We start from the raw sequence: 15,501 nt of genomic DNA on the forward strand, positions 1-15,501 counted from the left end.
TTAATGACTCCATCATATAATGAAATTCACCAGTTACCTTGAATAAGAAACAGGTAATATATGCAATACCAGAAATTTGCTTAAAAAAAGTTTTTTTCTACAACCAAGTAGCAGCATACTTTCCAAGGTTGGCAATAATTCCTCAGTGAATATTTTGTTAAGGCTCAGCTCTACTTCCTCTTTCTTTTTACTTTTTCTTAGTTCCCTAAGAAAGGTTTTTCTAATTGAAAAGGAAATGTCATATTACTGTATTTCCTTACATTGATTTCTATACAGCTGGAAACTTAGTCCAGTTATTCAACTCCCATGAATATCCCAAATAACCACTAGGTGGTTAGAAAACTTTTAACAATGGCAAGAAATCTGTCTAGAGCAGTTCACTCTCAAAAATAAAATAGATTTTACCCACAATTAACCATGGAAATCTGCAACTACAAAGGATTTGTTGGTGGGGCCAGAGTGGCAGCACAGCAGTAGAGCATTTGCCTTGCATGCAGCTGTGCATGACAAACCTGGGTTCGCTCCCAGGCACCCCATATGGTTCCCCAAACCAGGAGTGATTTCTGAGCTCAGATTCAGGAGTAATCTCTGAGCACCACTGGGTGTAGCCAAAAAATCAAAACAAACAAACACAAAAAAGTATTTGTTGGAAAAACCTCACATCCACAAAGTCAAATGATTAATTAAGCAAAAATTTCTTTCATTCCCTAGCCTCCTTTAATGACCCTTAAAAAAGCATTATTATTCTTTCTTTGTAGCATAAAGAACCTTTCAGTTACATATCAGAATGATGTGTGGAAATCCAACTATAGGAGGGTGCAGAGTGGTTAAAAGCATAAACTTGAACAAATTTGAGTTTACTCTTCTAGGACACTGAGCAAACTACCTAAAGACTGTAAACTTTGGCCCACAATGAAAATGATATTTTTCTCACATGAGAGATATGAGGGTTGAACAAGATAAAGCATAGAAAGTAGTTAGAATTTTAAGTGCTCAGTAGGGGTTGAAGGAATCATTAATGTTGTCATGATCACTGAATTATAGTTCAAGTTTATTTTGTGTGCTCTCTGGGTCTTCTAGGCCATTAAATCGAAGTGTCATCTAAGGACAGGTCAGACTGTCAACTTTGACCCTCAGAACACTATTTTTTTTTCCTGTAGCAAAATTTTCCTGAAGGACAAAAGATGGTATTAATATTCTGTGAAAGACCTTTATGTCCTTGTTGACAATAAAGAGCTTCATCCAGCTATTTTGAATAGCACTGTTTTGAGGTCACAAAGGTCTCCTACTTGTGTCATGCCTTCCTTGATATCCTTTCACCAGGCTCTTAGTCACTACCAAAATTCCAACTGCTCCCATTAATACATTAATTATCTTGACAAATATTTGCTCCGATTTTTTATTTTCTAGGTACCATGCTATGAACTAAACACAACAGAGAAATTATTTCAGGCTCATAACTGCCGCTTTGTAATTCAGTTGCAATTAGCTTCCTCGGATTCCACTTTTAGTGATCTCCTGATGAGTAGAGGGAAAAACAACTACATCTTTAAGTGTTCATAGGTGGGAGAAAACCCCTCCCATATACTTTTCTATACAAAAAAATGTTTATGTCACTGGAAGGGCAAAATCACTTCTAATATTATAAAGACACTTAATGTAAGAATTACCATACTGAGCCTTTAATTTTCTGCCCCATCAGTATAATTTCTAGAGACAAGGATCAAATCCCTCCTGACCTTGGCCAGCATGGGACTTTAGTACCTGACACAGTCAGTGCTCATTAAATTTTTTTTGAATGATTTAAATTACAATGACTGAGTTCGGTTAACTCTAGCCAATTATCCCTTTACTTAAACATAATAATAATAATAATAATAATAATAATAATAATAATAATAATAATAATAATAATAAAAACTACACCTTACATTTTCTTTTGAGTCTCTCTGTTGAGCAAATATGTCTCTGACATCAGGGATCTGGTACTGTTTGTTTTTTTTCCTCAAGGTCTGAGAGACAGTTTCTACCCGCTTCTGAACAGCTGCTGCCTGGGTCCGGGTCAGAGTAGATAAAAACACCATACTTTCTTGAGGGTCTCCAGCAGACTCGCCAAACAGATTGTACAAACCAGCTTCTTTGAGCCACTCTTCTTCCAGTTCTCCTTCTAAGACCATAAGGAAAAAATAGTCCATAAGTCACTAACTTGGAGAACTTTCACATTTTTAAGCTATTTAAAAATTCTTAAAGAATATCTTGTTTTGCAACCAAATCACAGTGCAGAGAATCATTATCAGAAACTTGGACAACTGCCATAAACTCCAGCCACAAAGATATCAAATTTTAGATCTATTTCATACATACTCAATTAAAAATTTTAAATGGCTTCACATGTAATTAACCTCAAAATTCCCCTGAAGATTAACTAGGGAAAGATAATACTGTTCCCTTTCCAGAGATGAGCAAGCAATGAAAAGATAACTTACTTCCATCAAGTTACAGAAGGAAGTCAATGCTGGGGTAGTCATTAAAGTCCTGTTTTTTGGCATGAGTTCAATACTACTGCAGTATCCAACACTAACTGAGGGGAAGCCTACTTATCTCTGTTCACTGAAGCTAACATGAGGTGCAGAAAAGAAGTAAAGAACATCTGGACATCAGGAACCAATCAAGATCAAATTAATTTTTTAATTCCTTTAGTCAACAGATTTGTTTCCTTTTTTTTTTTACAAATTACAAAAATGAACTTCCAAAAAATTGCATTAACTAAAAATTAGAGAATTGCATTAACTAATAAAGAATCGCAATGATTAAAAAAATCACAAAGCAATAAATAGTAAAGTAGATAGGGCATAATCAAAGAAAAATGCAAAGGTGAAATATAGGAAAATAAGAAAATGAGGATAACTTCATTCCAAGTACTAAATTTAAAAAGGAAAATAAGAGAGTATGTTGTGTGATGCAACAATCTTGTGTCCATATACCTTTTTGCACTCAGAGAACCAGGTCATTTGGAACAAGTTGCTTAGCCTTAAGCCAACTCTTACTCATCCATATACTAAAGAACAGATGCTGTCCTAGTAGCAACATATTTAAACATAAGAATACTATATGGAAAAATCTTTGCAAAGCACAGTTATAGCTTGTATCACCTTATGGGTGACTGAAATGAAAGGCTTGCTTATTTATCCTTCTACTCTGTATAAAATACCTCAGTGTAGGGAGGCCAGAGGAATAGCACAGGATGTTTGCCTTGCACATGGCCAACCCAGGATGTACCCGGGTCAATTCCCAGCATCCCACAGGCGATTTCTGAGTGCTGAGCCAAGAGTAACCTGTGAGTACCGCCTGATGGTGGTCAAAAAAAAAAATTCTTGAGTGCAGAAATCAAGATTTTATAACTTTGCTTTCAAGAAATATAATGTAATTCTGGCATTTTTCATGTCAGGCACCATAAACAGTTTACTAACATATTCAATTATTATTACAAAAGTTATTGCAGTGGAGCTACAAGGTCGATGTGTAAAACTAAATTACCAGAATAAAAACCCAATTATTGACTCAATAAGGAAAGTAAACAATATTATAATATTGTCAATTTTCCCATTTAAAGGTAAAAGAAAACAATTTACATTCAAAGAAAAGGGAATGTAGAAACATTATAAATTCTTAATAGTCACATTATGTATACAAATCTGAGCATTCTTTTCCATCTTAGAGAATTATAAAATCATCATCAACATATGTACTTATTATGAAAGTTCATGTTTATAGACTATTTTCTCCTTATTTAGAAGACTATAGATACACTGCTTCCATATTAAAACACTGAGACAAAAAGAGAAGAGGCTGGAGCAAGAGGACAGCAGGTAAGGTACTAGGCTTGCATGCTACTGATCCAGGTTAGATCCCTCAAGCACTTCGAAGAGTGATTCCTGAGTGTAGATCCAGGAATAATGCCTGAGCTTCTTGGATGTGTTCCAAAATCCAAAAAATATTTCTTAAAAAGTAGGTACTGCAATTAATACAAATAATTTGGCTTTATTAAGTAACATATTTGAGAAAGAATAAGAAAGTAAAAATGCAAGAGAACCTAAACCAAACAAGTGTTATTATTAAATAAACCAAGGTTTGTTTTTTGTTTGTTTGTTTGTTTGTTTGTTTTGGGGCCATACCCAGTGACATTCAGGGGTTACTCCTAGCTATGTGCTCAGAAATCGCTCCTGGCTTGGGGGAACCATATGGGATGCAGGGGGATCGAACTGCAGTTCATCCTAGGCTAACGTGCAAGGCAAATGCCTTACTCTTGTGCCACTGCTCCGGCCCAACAAGGTTTATTTTTAAAGTTATTTTAAATAATAATATAGCTAAATAAAATATTATTTATATAGACTTGACTGCTTTAAAAACTCAATCCTGGGCTGGAAAGATACATGGATTTAGGCATTTGATCCAGGTTTGGTGGGATCCTCAGCACCACATGCAGTACCCCGAGTTCTGCCAAGAGAAAGCTCTGAGCATAGAGAGATTTGTGGCCCAAAGTAAGCAGAAAATAAAGAACAAAAATAAAAAATTAAATCCTAAATCTTAGGAAATAATCCTTGAGCATTTGATTACTACTTAAGGAACTATCAGACTGCAACTATACTTCTCAGTTTGGGGCATTTCTACCAACTTATACATAAAGGCATAAATAAATACTAAGACAGAAAGAAAACGCATAACAAATCAAAACTGAGAAAAAAGAATTAAGTGTTTAAATTTAAGAAATTGGAAAATTCTGAATTTCTAAAGGAGAAAAGCAGAGTTTTTCCATATATTATTTCTTTGGAGGGGCCACACCTGGTGACACTCAGGGGTTATTCCTGGCTATGAGCTCAGAACTTGTTCCTGGCTTGGGGGACCATATGGGACGCCGGGTGATCAAACCGTGGTCTGTACTGGGTCAGTCACGTGCAAGGCAAACACCCTACCACTGCACCATCGCTCTGGCCCCGTTTTTCCATATTTATACAATAATATAAGTGCAGTAGTAGATACTATGTTTGCTAGAAGAAATACAAGGATAAATGTAAATAGAATATATGTAGGAAATACATTATTTAGGTCTTGAGAGAAATTATTGTCCACATATAAGAATAAATTCAGAAGCAAAAATGTTAATTCCAGGTTTCACTGTTCATGCATAAGTAATCTGACTATACCTTCATCATTCTATTCAATCAAATATGCTACTTAGAAAAATAACCAGCACTAGAATAGGTCTGAAAATCCTCCATAAGGACAAGTTTATTGATATCTTTTTTTTTCTACAAAGGACTTTACTAGAAACTAAATTAAGTACACACAACTATTTTAAGGGCTGCTGTTAAAAATACTACAGGGGCCAGAGAGATAGTGCAGAGTTTATTGCACTTGCCTTGCACATGGCTGATACCATTTCTGACACCCTAAATTACTCACACCCTAAATGATCCCCAAAGCACTACCAGGAGTAGCACTGTCAGGTACAGCCCATAACCTCCTGCCCCAATAAATAAATATAAAGTGCCTTTACAAAGGACAAAACTATAGCAGAAAATAAAAGATAGCATAGAATAGTCTAGTCAATTAGTACATAAAGCCAGGTTAATCAATAGAAAAATAGTATCACTGCAAAACAGTGAACTTTCTATCTTCATCTATATCTGTAGAGGCCAAATAACCATGTTGCTAGGATACCATAGAAGGAATTTAAATAGAAGTAAAATGATTTCAAAAATCAAGTTTAACCCCAAGTACCTAAATTAGCTTAGCCAACAAGATTTTAGCCATATGAAGACTAAGTAAACTTAATCATGTCACTGAAGTTTGGCAGCTGCATCCATCAATCTGCGCAAAGAAGAAAATGGCCAATTGAAAGGTAACTAAACTTTTTTGACTATCCTGTGTTTCTTATTTTCTTTTTCCTTTTTATAAATTCACCTCTCATCATTTTATATACAGTAACTTGGTCTGACAACAAGCTTAAAGACTTATGTTATCTAAACTATAATAAATAGTAATTTTTAAATCCATTTAAAAAGGTTTATTTAGTTATTACCATCAGGCTCTTTGACAACTACCAGTTCTTGATCTTGTCTGTTTTCATTAGATTGCTTGATGTTTTCTACTTCAGTCCAATAGTCGTCCATACAGATGTCATTCAAGGATTCCAGAGAAGCTGATCGATCACATGGAGATCTTCCCGTAATTTTGGTAAGTTCTTGGTTCACAGAATGCTGGCCATATCTACATCTACAAATTCAAAAGACAATGCTCACTTTAATACATGATTAAGAAGACTAATTTCTAAAATAAACAATGAGGTTAAAAAATTGGAAATTCCTAGTTCTCCTTAGGACAATGAGATACTTTTTTTGATTTTTGAGATATTAATTATATAATAGGCTTATAGAATGAACGGCTTTATTCTTCACAGAAGAGAACAATGAAGAAAAAGAATCATGTTCATTTCACTTAACTTATTTGATTACTTTAAATTACAAATTTCTGAGGAAACAATAGATTATCTTGAACACAGACTATGAGCTTACTAAATTGAGATTAAATTTTATATGAGAGCTCATATTTCTGACTTATATTTATAAAGCAAATTCAGCCAATGCTTTTATGCAAACATGCAATATCTGCCATAAATTTTGAATAAATATCTGCAATAAAATATGTTACTGTTGAAATCAGTTTAACTTTTAAAATCAAAATACAAATAGAAAGACAAGGTACTAAATTCACTCTTACATTATCATTGAAGATGACTTAAAATCTTTACCTATAAATATTCATCACTTATATGCATTTTAAAATAATAAAAATTTATTTGTGGACAATTCAAAATACTAAAGAAAACCTCTTGATAGTCACATATCTACAAAGAAATGATAGATTTATTAAAGGTAATTTGTGACATTAACTATAGTTTTTCATTATAATTCATATCTTACCTATTACTAAAATTTAATTAAAGGACTTTATAAGAACCAAACTAGAACAGATACAATAAATTTATATTATATTATTGTTTATATTGAGATAGAGAGAACATTTACTTACTCAAAAATTTTAGTTATGGTGCTTCCCCTTTATGCCCAATATTTTAAAAATACAATTTAGATGATATAATAATTCAGTAAGCTAGTATTTTTTGTCTTTCTAATATCAAATTTATTCCTTTATCTCCTAAGAAATAATGTTATCTCCAGGAAATATTTCATAATACTCATTTTACTTCATATATTACAAAGTATTTAAAAATTCAGCGAAACTCTTCAGTATTTGATAGTATTTGTGAACAATTTCACATTTGACTTGGCTTTTTATTTGATTATTTAAATAGTAGTAATACACTGTAAGAGTGAAGGGTAACCAATAGAAATGAAATGTAGGCAGCAATTTAATTCCATTTTGAATCTTAGAAAAAGTCAAAGAACAATTGATATTTTATTCTTTGAAAGGTGGTTCTTTCTGCCTTGACTGCATTTTTTAAATCAAAGTCAGTTATCCAGAGAAATGATCTAGCTAATCTCTCCCCCACTAGCAATTCTGAGTACTAGCTACTAGAGTTAAGTTGGGTGTTAGAACTAGAGACAAGAAAGTCTAGACATCTAAATGTGAGACTACTTTCCTAAAACTCTATTGTCCACTGTTTGCCTTTCCCATCTCATAAATCAAGGAACACATCCTTGATTCTATACAGGTATTCTATTTATACCTATATAATCTATTTATATTCTAATCTATTTATACATTTATATAATCTATTTATATGCTATTCTATTTTACATTTATATAATCTATATTCTATTCTATTTAAACCTATATAATCATCCAGGGATTCTGCTCTCTTCCCAGTGCCTCCCATACAGTCAGTGTTCTCTCTTAGTACTTCCATTATTCTCAGTCTTAAAATATACATAAGAAAAATGAAGTGAGAAAAAATATATAGATTTATTTCTGCAATTAGCAGGTCAACTGTGGGACACATACCTTAGTTCTGCTTTACCAGGGTAGCTAAAGTTAATAAATATCATGTCACCCAGATTTCAATTCGTATTTATTTTATGTATAATATATAGTCTCTTTTATTTTTGTTTTATCCTTTATTATAAGGTTGTCTGCCTCAGTCTTATATACTACAATCTTTAGCCCCATAGAAACCACAATAAACACTCTGGAATGTGTGATGTATAATAAGTAATGCCAAATAATTTGGCTTATCTGCTCATAGGAAAAAAGTGCAGTTGGACTAAAAGTACATTAAGTCTTTCACTCTTAAAGGAATGTGTTTATTCTGGCAAGATATTTCCAGTAAATTTCCATTAAAATAGCATGTGCAGAATAAATGCAAAGGCATTGATTGAGTCACACCAGTGTTACATAACTATGCCTTGCGTATAAACCCCCAATTTGAAAATTATTATAAAGCAAAAATATAATAGTAAAGTGTTGACAAAATAACTTAATACTTTCACTTTAATAACATCCAAATGCTGAATAGGTTTATTGGGATAACATGAAGATAATAGCATAGAAAAAATATTTTTCAACTTAATTTTTGATTACTAGTAAATGTTACAAAAAACATATTCCTTTTTAAATATTAGCAGATAGGGAGATGAAAAGAGGCAACTATTTAATTATATACTAATCTCCTAGATCAAATTGTAAATTATAATTTATAACACTCATATACATACATAATACAATTTGTATAATATATACTTATGTATATATAAATATCTGTTTATATTTTATGTTTATAATGCATATTATATATTATATAGTATAAAATTATACTTTCTATAAAAATATAAATGAAATTTCTTCACTCAAGTTAGCTTTGAATATACTTTTATTTCATGAAAGCCTGAACTTTCTTAAAAGTATCCTAGGAGAAGACCAATTAACTACTTTCCCCTCTTGTTTATAGGAGTATATTATACAATGACATGCCAATTCAGCAAATTGGGCTTAATATAAAGCAACATCTGCTAGGCATAATAAAATGCAGTGCATACATATTTTATATTTCCAAAAGAGCAAATATCTACATGGTATATAAATGAAACACAGTTTCTACCATAAACAACTACTAATGTTACCACCTAGTTTATTAAGAAATGCTGTTCTAATAAAAATAAATTAATAAAAATAAAAGTCTGTTTTGAGTTCTTTCCTTCTTGGATCCTATGTACTAATTTTAGAATGATCCTTCATAAAAAACAAAACCCATATTACTACATTTCTCATGGTGCACAACAACTACACAAAGTTAGACATGGTTCTTTTTTTTGTTTTTGTTTTTGGGTCACACCCAGAGTTACTCCTGGCTCTGTGCTCAGAAATCGCTCCTGGCAGGCTTGGGGGACAATATGGGATGCCGGGATTTGAACCACCATCCTTCTGCATGCAAGGCAAATGCACTACCTCCATGCTATCTCTCCGGTCCCAGAAATGGCTCTCTTAACATAAGTTACTTTCTATCTATTTGTAAAATCTACGTCTCAACCTGGGCACTACCATGTTCTAACTAAACTTTATTTTCATGGTCATTCTCTTTCCCATCAAACCTTCACTATATAGACTCTTCTAAGCCTTCATAAAATGGTCTTTCCTTTTCATCTTGCTGCTTACCTTCACACTCCACTGATAGAAAGTGGGCTTTGTTGCATTATACAATTATTCCTTTTTAACCAAAGGGATATGTTCCTAAGGTGATTTCATCATTGCATTAACATCATAGAGTACTTACATAAATCTACATGGTTTGGTCCACTAAACATCTGAACTCTCTACCGAAACTCATTGAGACACTACACTGTCCATGTCTGAACTGCCACTAAGCAACTCCTCCCAAGTATCCTTTATCCCATTTAATTTTTTTAAAAACATGGTCAGTGAATTTCAAACTTATTAATATTTGGATATGAGCAATATCTGTTATTTTTCAAAGAGTTCTAAAATGATATGTTCCTAACAAGTATTGTGTCTGCACAATGCAGTGGTCTTCAAGTTACAAGTTACCCACTAGTGATTCTTCCCCATATTGATGATACTAGTATAATCACACAGACACATGTATGGCTGAGTCGAAAGTACTCAATGTTTATAGCTCTCCTGAACATTTTCTCTGGTTTTGGAAAATCATTACCTAACCTCTAAAAAATGGAAAGAATACCAACAGCCATGACTGGTTTGTGGTCAGTTATCAAATAAAAAACTCTACTAGATCACCATAGAGAAAAATGAAGAGGAAATTCAAGTTAGTAGCATCACTAACATCTATATTACTATCAACTGCTCACAACTGCTCCTCCTATGGTTTAATAGAGATACCATTGTCCTTCACTAATTGGAAAATTTTAAAAAGGAGTGTTAAAGAAAAAAAAAGAAATTATCCTCTAAGACACTCCTTAGTGAAAACAGCACATATCAAAAAGAGTGGGAAAAATCTGTGTTGGTGGGAATATACTGGTGGAAATGTTGACTGATTCAAACCCTGTGAAAAACAGAATGGAATGTTCTAAGTTAATTCCACTTTTTGGCATTTACCCAAATTCCAAAAAGGATTCATTCAAAAAGACATATGCACCCCATCATTCATTGCAACATTTGTTACAGCAGCTATGATATGAGATCAACCTAGATATACAAGGACAGATGAATGGATTATGAACATGTCACACATATACAGACTGGAATACAATGCAATTGCAAGGAATGATGAAATCATGCAATATGTTGCAACCTGGTTGAAACTGAAATATGTCGAATGAAGTAAGGAGGACAAACACAGGATGATCTCACTTTGTAGTATATAGAAGAACTGAATGAGGAATGTAACATAGTAAAAGGGTAGGTCCCTAGATCATCCTTGACCCCAGAGTATAGAACAGAGGACAGAGAAGGGGAGGAAATAATAGAAAAACAGGGGTCAGAGGCCTCAGGTATACTGGTGATGTGGGAGAGTGTATGTATTCAAATTATGTATTCAAATCACAAACTCAACAATACTAAATATATGAGATCTAAACTACCAAATTGTGAGGTGTGCCTGTAAAGTTGTCCAATGGAGGTGGGGAAAGGAGCATGAAAACACTGCTGGAAGAAAATTGACACTGGTGATAGTTTAATATTAGAATAATATATGCCTAAAATTTAACTATTAAAAACGTTGTAAATCATCCTTTTTTAAAACATAAACTTTAGGGGGCCAGAGAGAGCATGAAAATAAGGTTTGCCTTACATGCAGAAGGACGGTGGTTCGAATCCTGGCATCCCATATAATTCCCCGAGTCTGTCAGTAGCAATTTCTGAGCATAGAGCCAGAAGTAATCCCTGATCACTGCTGGGAGTGACCCCAAAACAAAACAAAACAAAACAAAACAAAAACATAAACTTTTGGCTCCAGAGTAGGTTCATATGATACCTGATGACTTGGAAACAGCAACAACATGCTTTCAGGCCAGATTTCTCTGCATCACCACATAATGGGGAGATGAAGAATAAGATGCTTCATGACACCCTGACTTACACATAGGATTTGTGCAAAAACCAAGATCTGTAATTACAGAAATTTGACTGTGGCAACAGTGATTGAGAAGAACTATTACTGGGCACATGAAGACAGACTTTGAGATTAAATAACTTAGTATACACAGAACCTATAGTTGGTCTTATGACAGGATTCTTTATGGGTAGGGTCTCCCTGTTTTTAGGCCAAAGGTTTTCCTTTCTATTTTCCCAATTTTTCCAGCATTATGCAAAAAAATTAAAAACTGCCACTCCCTTTTATGTATTTTTATTATGTTTTCCTTTTTTTCTTTAAAATAGGGGCTCCCACCTTTTTTTCATAGAACTTTCGATCACAGATTACTTCTGCTTTACCTCATATTTCTACAGTTTTATATAAAATTAAGAAGAAAGAAAAAAAGAAAGGATGGGGCCAGAGGCCAACTGGTCTCAGGTGCATTAGTGGAGGGAAAAAAAGAACAGATATCCAAGTCAAAAATCAACAATAGAATCAAGAGACCTAAACTTTAACCATCTAAACTTAAATGAGCCTCTTATGCTGGCAGGCCTGGGAACAAAGAATGGTGGTTTAGGATCCACTCTGCGACTATTGGTGAAGGGAGGTTGAAATTGGTGGTGGGAATAGCCCCGATTCACTGTATTTCTGCACTCAACTATGAAGTACTTTTTAGGTCACAATGGTTTCAATAAAATAAAATTTAAAAATTAAAAATATAACTTTTGATAATAAATCTCCTTAATTAACTTTAAAAAGTTCAAAATTTTCCAATTATATTTTGTTTACATGTTATAGTGTATATATAAGCTACAAATCTATATGTAAATATATAATTATTGTATAAAACTGAAACCTGTAAATGCTAATTCACTTGATAATAAACATCTTAACATAAACAGTGAAATATTATATTCCACACAAAACATTATACAGTGAGATAAGTACTATTCTTTTACACTTTTGCAACTAGCTTTAATGCCTAATTTAATAGAAAACATCTGGATTCTCACATCTTCTCTTGCATTCCATTTTATGCAATATGGCATTTCAAATAGTCTCTGGGAAAACTCTACTTGTATTCTCCTCAGGGAAGGAGAGTGAAGAGGGTCAATACTGTCTTAGTGTTATTATGAAAATAAGTTTTGCTTTTGTAGGCCCCTAAAAGGATCTTGAGACCTCCAGGTAGGTATTCTCAGACCATACTTTGAAAAACACTGTTCTAGGATTTTTCAAAACACCACCTAATGGATCTGAAAAAGCACTTTTGACTCGCTGGGCAAAGTTCCAGAAAGCCTTATTGAGAGAAAAAGACCTGATTCCTAGTGACTCTTGACCTACTTCATTGTTTATTTAAGTTTAGTTTTATAGCCTTTCATCAAAACTGGGACCTATTCCAATTATACATCTATATTTAATTTATGCTATAATGACAAAGAATAAAAGTGCCATTTACAAACCCCTGCTTTGCCAACGCCTTGCATCATTTGCTTTTATCTATCTGATCTAGGAAGTACTTGTGTGTCTCTAAGGTTCTACTTTTTTTTTTTGTCTTGGTTTATGGGCCACATCCGGTGATGCTCAGGGCTTACTTCTGGCTATGCGCTTAGAAATCACTCCTGGCTCGAGGGACAATATGGGACACCAGGAATCGAACCCAGATCCGTGCTGGGTCTGCCCTGTACAAGGCAAATGCCCCATGACTGAGCTATTGCTCTGGCCCCTCTCGGGTTCTACTTTTGACAAGTATATTTGAAAATAATCATTCATACTCCTCTGTAATCCATATCTTTTTCTAACACTACTTCAAGGCTAACTAGAAACAACAGTAATTCTTTGTAGATTTTAATTTTGTGTTAGTGATCCCACCTGGTAGTTTCCAGAGCTTACTGCTGGTCCTAGCACTGGAATCGTTCCTGGCTGTGCTCAGGGGACCATATAGCATGCTGGGGGTCAAATCTGAGCCAATAAAATGCAAGGCAAAAACCCTACATGCTGTATTATTTCCCTAGCTAGTCATATTTTATCTGATTACCTAGGAAAGTGAGAAATTTATCACTTTAAAATATATCGTTAGCTAATTTAATGGGACGGACCCTGAAAGAAGGGAACAGATATTGTTTTTGAATGGAACTTATTTTTTACTATCTCCTCTAAGTGTGACTCCCAAAAAACATGGATTGGGGATATCTATGGAAAAAGCAGAGCTTAAACCTGCACGCTTTTGTTTTCCTGTGCCATTTTTGGTTAAGTTTCCTAACTAACATTATACTCTTTCCAATGCCCTTTGCATTAAAGATTTAGGCAGATAAAACCACATAATGTTATGCATTAAGAGCCCTTCTAGGGGTTGGAGAGATAGCATGGAGGTAGTGTATTTTTGCCTGGCATGCAGAAGGTCGGTGGTTCAAATCCCGGCATCCCATATGGTCCCCCAAGCCTGTCAGGAGCGATTTCTGAGCGTAGAGCCAGGAGCAACCAACCCCTGAGCGCTGCTGGGTGTGAACCAAAAAACAAACAAAAAGTGTCCTTCTAACTTACACAAGTCATTAATACATTCCTGTTCACTTCTACTGTTGTTTTTGGATTTTTATGTTGAATATTGTGTTTAGTCCACAGCCAGTAATGTTTAGGGCTTAATTATAGTTATATATTCACCGTCCTTCCTGACAGAGTAATTTCTGAATATAGTCAGAGGACTATGAATTGGGATCTAACCTACATCAACCAATGCAAAGAAAGCACCTTACCCACTGTACTATTTCCCCAGCCTTGTTTATTTTTTTTATCAATTATCTCAGGCCTATTTGATGAGTTCTTCAGCTTCTGAAGAACCCAGATGATTATATTATTTCTATGTGCCTAACACTTCAGAAATCTTTTTTAAAGGAGCTACATTTTGTTTCATTACTTATATTTTTCAGAGCATAACATAAAAAGAAGTGACCACATTGGCAAATGGAAGACTGAAGAATAAAGTTTATTTTATTTTAATTCTATTTTTAAATACTGCATATAAAATTGTTCAATTCTACCTAAAATAATTTATTTATTATAGCAGAAATCATGAATATGTTATTGAACCAAAATATTTAAAATGATCCTACAATTATCTAAATGAACCAATAAGGCCCAAGGTTAAATCTTCTATAATCACCCAGTAAAGTTAGAGCAGAATCCAAACTACCATCCCCATTTCTTCCTCAATGGTCATTATAGTGTACTAGTCTAGAATATTTTCTTTCCACATCAGTTGTGCCCATCTTTCAGGTGTATATTCCATATGATTAGCACATTTAAATTAACACAATATTTATCTGGAGAAAAAACGTTTGGCAATCAAACCATGCTACTTAAAATTGTAACAGATTCAATAAAATACTTTTAGAAAATGCATCAGAAATTCAGTGCATTTTCTAATTTATGGTTTGTATCATGCTGCTACATAAATATATATCCATTTTTCTGTTGTTTTAATTGTATTCATTAAATGAAAGCTTATATATTTTTTTAAAAAATAATGTTTTAAAAAATCATTCTGCTTTTCCCATTCTATTACATTGGTTTTCTTTCTTTCTTTTTTTTTTTTTAAAGTGTTCTGATGTGTAGATTTTTCTTTTATTTCTGCCTGGATAATACAGAGGCAATCACTGCCATCAGAGATGGTGAAGCTATTAATATTCTGTAATGGCCCTGTCCATCAGACTACACAGAATTTGAATGACTATGAAGAGCTGCAGTCTATGAATGACCCAACTCATTTTTACCCCTTGGAAGTGAATGCCTACTATTGTTTAGCTGAAAGCAGTAATTATTATAAGTGACTCTGACATCCAGAAGGAAAGAACACTGACAATGTCTGAAGGCAGTAAGAATTTGATTAGAAAGCAATACCCCTTGGGCCTCTTCCCAACCCAGGCACCCTTCAGAATCCA

General features: G+C 33.7%; 1 protein-coding gene across 1 annotated transcript in view; it reads right to left on the minus strand.

Annotated features, from left to right (window-relative positions):
• The window catches only part of ARHGAP18 (Rho GTPase activating protein 18), a 184,485-nt gene that overhangs the window by 91,989 nt on the left and 76,995 nt on the right, over positions 1–15,501 (minus strand). Inside the window, exons 2-3 of the mRNA XM_049771105.1 lie at positions 6,083–6,276; positions 1,932–2,167 (exon numbers count right to left, since the gene is read on the minus strand). Coding sequence (XP_049627062.1) covers positions 1,932–2,167; positions 6,083–6,276 — 430 coding nt within the window. The remainder of the gene's footprint in view (positions 1–1,931; positions 2,168–6,082; positions 6,277–15,501) is intronic.

This window comes from Suncus etruscus, chromosome 4 (genome assembly GCF_024139225.1).
Source record: "Suncus etruscus isolate mSunEtr1 chromosome 4, mSunEtr1.pri.cur, whole genome shotgun sequence".
Taxonomy (NCBI): Eukaryota; Metazoa; Chordata; class Mammalia; order Eulipotyphla; family Soricidae; genus Suncus; species Suncus etruscus.